The sequence below is a fragment of the Lathyrus oleraceus genome, chromosome 3 (genome assembly GCF_024323335.1).
Source record: "Lathyrus oleraceus cultivar Zhongwan6 chromosome 3, CAAS_Psat_ZW6_1.0, whole genome shotgun sequence".
Taxonomy (NCBI): Eukaryota; Viridiplantae; Streptophyta; class Magnoliopsida; order Fabales; family Fabaceae; genus Lathyrus; species Lathyrus oleraceus.
This window is the reverse complement of record NC_066581.1, coordinates 259988253-259995080: the sequence shown is the minus strand read 5'-3', so window position 1 is coordinate 259995080 and position 6828 is coordinate 259988253. Positions and strand designations below refer to the sequence as shown.

General features: G+C 29.9%; 1 protein-coding gene across 1 annotated transcript; it reads left to right on the top strand.

Annotated features, from left to right (window-relative positions):
• The first annotated feature begins 5831 nt into the window (after positions 1–5831).
• LOC127126781 (NAD(P)H-quinone oxidoreductase subunit I, chloroplastic) lies at positions 5832–6462 on the top strand. Its single transcript, XM_051055777.1, has one exon. It carries the CDS (start codon positions 5881–5883, stop codon positions 6460–6462), a length of 582 nt encoding a protein of 193 aa, XP_050911734.1. The 5' UTR covers positions 5832–5880.
• Positions 6463–6828: the final 366 nt, after the last annotated feature.

The following is a 6828-nucleotide window of genomic DNA, read 5'->3' as shown; positions in this document are numbered from 1 at the left end:
GAATTCTTGTGATGTATCTTCTTTGTCACAAGCCTATGTATTGTTTAAATTATCTCAAAGCCAAGTTACTAATGGATATAAGTTAAGATCTATTTTTGAATCTCATGGAAGATCTTTTTTTATGAACAATGAAATAAAGGAGTATTTATTGAGAATACAAGGAGGAAGATTAAATTCAAAGTTAAGAGATAAGAACCGTCCCGATTCTATAATGAATCAATGGACAAATTGGTTAAAGGTTCATTATCAATATGCTTTACCTCAGAGGGCATGGTCGAGATTAGTACCACAAAAGTGGAGGAATAGAATCCATGAATAGCGGGTGGCTTAAAATAAGGATTTAGATGAATATGGTTCATCTCAAAAAACCCTATTAATTTTTTCCAAAAAAGAACAAGTGGACTTCATAGAATTAGAAAACGGAGCAGAAGTCGACTTAGTAAAAATGAAAAAAAATATGGATATGATCTTTTCTCCTATCAATATATAAATTATGTGGATAAGAAAAAATCCTATATTTATGGATATAAATCACAGTCTTATAACACACCTAAAAATATCAAAGAATTATTTGATATAATGGGTGATAGCTTTATCCAAAATTATATAGGAAAAGATGGTATAGATATGGAAAAAAATATGGATAGAAAGTATTTTCATTGGATGGGAAAAAGAAAAAAGAATTCCATAACGAATAAGAAAGTATTGACCCCAAGATTTGTTTTGTTTTTTTCAAAAGTTAAGTGCATATAAGAAGAATCCTTGGATCTTACCACTAGATTTCTTTTTTATGCCGTTTTATACAAACAGTAACATTACTGATAAAACACAGTTAGAGTTAGAAAAGAAAGAATACAAGATTACAGAAAACCTAAATTTATATCTCGCAAAGTATTATACGATCTGCCCCCCTCGTCCCCATCGTCGCCGTCGTGGTTCTAAGATAATTACAGAAATGTCAACTCTATTTAAAGAACGTGATTATTTAATAAACAAATATTTGGGTTATTATGGGGACTGTGGGCGTGGCATCAAAGAGGATATGTTTCAGCATTTTAACATACAAGGTTACTTGCTTGAGTTGAAAAAGCTAAAAAAATTCACTATTGTGGCTATAAAAAGGGGGATATAAATATAGAAAATTGGGTGCGTATCACCAACACGGACTTTTGTTATGGAAACGCTAGGGACATAACAGAATTGAGGGACTACCTAATATTTTTTATTGAACCCAATCGTGTTTCTACAAAAAATTATGAACAAATCTTTATATATCAAATCATAAGCATAGCATTGAAGCACAAGCAAAAAAATTCGAAAAGAAACTCAAAAAATAGTCGTCTTGAGAATTATTATTTCCTTATTCCCGAAAATCTTTTATCCCCTAGACGCCGTAGAGAATTGAGAATTCTAATTTCTTTGAACTCTAGGAATAGAAAGAATGTGGATAGAAACACAACAAAGGAGAAAAAAATAAATAATTCTTCTGAAGTTTTGACTAAAAATAAGGATCTTGATAGCGATACAAAAAAACTAAAGAATTCAAAATTCTTTCTTTGGCCAAATTATCGATTCGAAAATTTGGCTTGTATGAACCGCAATTGGTTTGATACGCATAATGGAAGCTGTTTCAGTATATTAAGAATACATATGCATCCTTGATTGAAAATCTAGATTTTGGTTCTATTTATCATTATGATAATATTTCTTGTAACATATCCATCTGATATCTGATATGCGAATATCATTATATATATATATATATATATATATATATATATATATATATATATATATATATATATATATATATATATATATATATATATATATATATATATATATATATATATATATATATATATATATATATATATATATATATATATATATATATATATATATATATATATATATATATATATATATATATATATATATATATATATATATATATATATATATATATATAAAATAAACGCCCACACACATTGTGGGATTGATACGAATTCAATGATGTCTCCATTAGATAGAATAGATAGAAAGAAATCTTTAGAAAAATTCAAAAAAAAAGAAGTGTGATTACTATTACTGATCATTAAAAATATCTACCAAAAACGAGGGGGTGAAGTTTTTATTTTATGATAAAAAATTCTGTTATTTCAAAAAAAACAAAAAAAGAAGAAAACCCGGGATCCGTTGAATTTCAAGTATTCAACTTCACTAATAAGATACGAAGACTTACTTCACATTTTGAATTACACCCAAAAGACTATTTATCTCAAAGAGATTTACGTCTAATTTTGGGAAAACGGCAACGACTATTGTCGTATTTGTCAAAGAAAAACAAAATACGTTATAAAAATATAATAAATCAGTTGGGTATTCGGGATTCACAAATTAGGTAATTTCAAGAATCATTTTCAATTATTCGATTTATTAGATACTGAATTTTGATGAACTTTTTTTTTGAACGATTCATGGAAGAATGAATCGAGGAAAAACATATGAATATCCCAGCTACAAGAAAAGACCTCATGATAGTAAATATGGGGCCTCAACACCTATCGATGCATGGTGTTCTTCGACTTATTGTTACTCTTGATGGTGAAGATGTTATTGATTGTGAACCAATATTGGGTTATTTACACAGAGGTATGGAAAAAATAGCGGAAAACCAAACAATTATACAATATATGCCTTATGTAACACGTTGGGATTATTTAGCTACTATGTTCACAGAAGCAATAACTGTAAACGGACCGGAACAATTGGGAAATATTCAAGTACCTAAAAGAGCTAGCTATATACGAGTAATTATGTTGGAGTTAAGTCGTATAGTTTCTCATCTACTATGGCTGGGACCTTTTAGGGCAGATATTGGTGCACAAACCCCATTTTTCTATATTTTTAGAGAAAGAGGAACAAGGAAAAATGTATTCCGAAGAAAAAAACAAAAAGAAACTTTTTTTTCCGACGGAATTCGGACTACTCATACCAACGATACAATTTTCACTACAAGTTTATCGAGTGAAATAAATGAAATAAGTAAATAAGTTCCTCGATGGGAATACCAATTGATCGACGACATCGAGGTAGGGCTGGATCCTACCATACACACAAAGCATCCTCAGATTTGTTGCCGATTGCCGGGAGAGCAAATTGTTTTCAGTTGTGAGACACTGTTCTCTAAGACGGATGAGGCTTACAATCAGGATTTTTCGAGGAAGCATCCATCAATAGACCCAAGTACGGACTTTCGTATCCCGCATTTTCTACGGGAAATGGATTTCGACCGAGAGATTATCCGAGGATCCGTGCACGGTCAAAGGCGTAAAATAGCAATTTTGAAACTCTTTCAAGCAAATGTCCATTCCCTAATTTTTGTAGACAACTACCCGTTTGGTGGTCTTTTCGATGATATCGTCCAATATGTGAAAGAATATTTCAGGAAACCTGGTACTGATAATTCGGAATTTTTGCAGTTTCAGAAAATTCAAGAAGAGAGACAGAAAGAGAACCAGAAAGACGAGATTGAAAACAGACTTGAAAAAATCGAAGAGGCCTGGGAGAGCATTCTATATGGTCTAGTAATCAGAAATTTTGTAATATTATTCCAATCAATATTTAGAAAATATATTCTATTACCTTCATTGATAATCACTAAAAATATAATTCGTATCTTATTATTTCAAAATCCGGGATGGTCAGAAGATTTTAGGGATTGGAGAAAAGAAATCCATGTTAAATACACCTATCAAGGCGTTCCAACATGTAGCAACACGTTGCCAATCGACTGGTTCTGGGGCAGTCTTCAGATAAGGGTCTTAGACCCTTATGTTCTGAAACCTTGGCACAATAAACCTAAGGTACGATCTACTGAAAAAAAGATACACTCCAAAAAGCGTACTTGAAACAACCACCTTTGAAAAAAACTTCTTGTTTTTAACAGGTTATGGAACACTAGTCGAAGCGTACACTGATGAGCATGTCCCAAACCCATTTGCATTTTTGGGTCATATTTTCAATCAAATAACAAAATAATTGAAAAAAGATTTGAAAAAGTCTTTTCGAAAATTTGATAATCAAAAAGAAAGAAAAAACAGGTCTCCAATCCTGGGAGAAGAATTAAAACAAATAGAAAACGAATTGAGTGAAATCCAAAAAAAAATCACCAATTAATCCAATGATTGAGGAATCGCCCGATATAATTCAATCTATTAATCCAATGATTGAGGAACCGTTCGATATAATTCAATCTATTAATTGGACAAATTCAGAAAAAAGGATAAAAGATCTTAATGTTAAAACAAAGACGATCTTAAAACAAATAGAAAAAATGACAGAAGAAAAAAACGAGGGGGTTATAATTGATGCTAAAAGATTAAAATAAAAAAAATCGTTTCCAAATTCTACAAAGAAGAAACGTTCGATTAATCCGTAAATCCTATTGTTTTTTTCAATTTTTCATGGAAAGGCTATACATACATATCCTTACTACTAACTATGTAGAAGGTTTTCTTACTTCAAGCATTGTACAATGTTATCTTAGTTATATTAAATTTATTCGTTATTTATTTGAATTAACAAGTAAAATTGTAAAGAAATCCATTTACAATTACAATAAAAAAATGAACAAAAAGTTTATAAAATAAATCAAAGTATAATTCACTTTATGTCGACTATAGAGAAACCTTGGAATATGAATTCAGAGAATTCGTGTGATGCATCTTCTTTGTCACAAGCCTATGTATTGTTTAAATTATCTCAAAGCCACGTTAATAATGGATATAAGTTAAGATTTATTTTTGAATCTCATGGAAGATCTTTTTTTATGAACAATGAAATAAAGGAGTATTTATTGAGAATACAAGGAGGAAGAGTAAATTCAAAATTAAGAGATAAGAACCGTCCCGATTCTATAATGAATCAATAGATTTCTCTTTCATTTTTTATTTATTATATCCATATTCATGGAGATCAAATTTAAGAATTAAGAAACGAGTGTGTAATTATTTTTCGTCATTCAAAATCATGAGGATTATTGAGAATTATAAAAGAGTATTTTATTGAAGAATTCCTTAATTGGATCTTTTATTAAAATAGATTTCTCTTTCTTATTTCGTTATTCGTAGAACAGACAGAATTGAATTGGTCTAATTCAGAACCGTTCGATAGATTTTCATCTTCTATATCTTAGGGATATATCAAGAGATAAATAATCGACCCGGTCCTTAGATTCACTTAAGGCTTTCCAAGAGCCGTATGAGGTGAAAATCTCATGTACAGTTCTGTAATAGAGATGGGAACAGTAATTTTATCACCGACTAGGATTATCTAACAGTTTAAGTACAGTTGATATAGTTTATGCGCAATCAAAATATGGTTTTTGGGGTTGGAATTTGTGGCGTCAACCTATGGGTTTCATCGTTTTTCTAATTTCTTCGCTAGCAGAATGTGAAAGATTACCTTTTGATTCACCAGAAGCAGAAGAAGAATTGGTAGCTGGTTATCAAACAGAATATTCAGGTATTCGATTTGGTTTATTTTACGTTGCTTCCTATTTAAACCTTTTAATTTCTTCATTATTTGTAACAATTCTTTACTTGGGCGGTTCAAATATTTCTATTCCGTACATATTTGTTTATGAATTTTTTGAAATAAATAAAACATATGGAGTTTTTGGAACTACAAGTGATCTCTTTATTACATTAGCTAAAAGCTAGTTTTTCTTATTCGTTTCTATCATAACAAGATGGTCTTTGCCTAGGCTAAGAATGGATCAATTATTAAATCTTGGATGAAAATTTCTTTTACCGATTTCTATAGGTAATCTATTATTAACAACTTCGTCTCAATTGTTTTCGCTGTAAAACAAAGATGGATCTTTTATATTCATTACTTGTCTCAAATAAGAGAAAGAAATCAAACAAAACTATACTATTCATAGATATTTACGATATGTTCCTTATGGTAATTGGGTTCATGAATTATGGTCAACAAACACTACGAGTTGCAAGGTACATTGGTCAAAGTTTCATGATTATCTTATCTCACGCAAATCGTTTACCTGTAACTATTCAATATCCTTATGAAAAATTAATCGCATCAGAACGTTTCCGCGGTCGAATCCATTTTGAATTTGATAAATGCATTGCTTGTGAAGTATGTGTTCGTGTATGTCCTATAGATTTACCCGTTGTTGATTGGAAAATGGAAACGGATATTCGAAAGAAACGATTGCTAAATTACAGTATTGATTTCGGAATCTGTATTTTTTGTGGTAACTGTATTGAGTATTGTCCAACAAATTGTTTATCAATGACGGAAGAATATGAACTTTCAACTTATGACCGTCATGAATTGAATTATAATCAAATTGCTTTGGGCCGTTTACCAATGTCAATAATCGATGATTATACAATTCGAATAATTCAAATAAAAAAAGACAATTTTTTATAATTAAATACAATTCTTAAACATTGAAAATTAGATCATATATAACATTGAAAATCTTATTGATATTTGTTTATATTTCAAGACGCACTCTACAAAACCGCCTGTTCTTTTTATAAAATCGAAATCCATTAAAATAAAAAAAGAACATTACAAGATATTAGGAGGACATACTCAATAAAACTAAATATTAAAGCAAATCTGAATTAAAGACAGACATCCATACATAACGGGCACAATCTAAAAAACCACTTCCGACACAAAATCAAATTATAAAAATAATATAATAAATGAATTGACAACCATTAAACTCAGTTTTTAAAAATGGAGAATGAACTCACTGTCAATACAATAACAAATTCATTAACCAAC

Excerpts from the sequence above, each read along its gene's own strand:
- LOC127126781 (XM_051055777.1), top strand. The coding sequence starts at position 5,881 with ATGGATCTTTTATATTCATTACTTGTCTCAAATAAGAGAAAGAAATCA.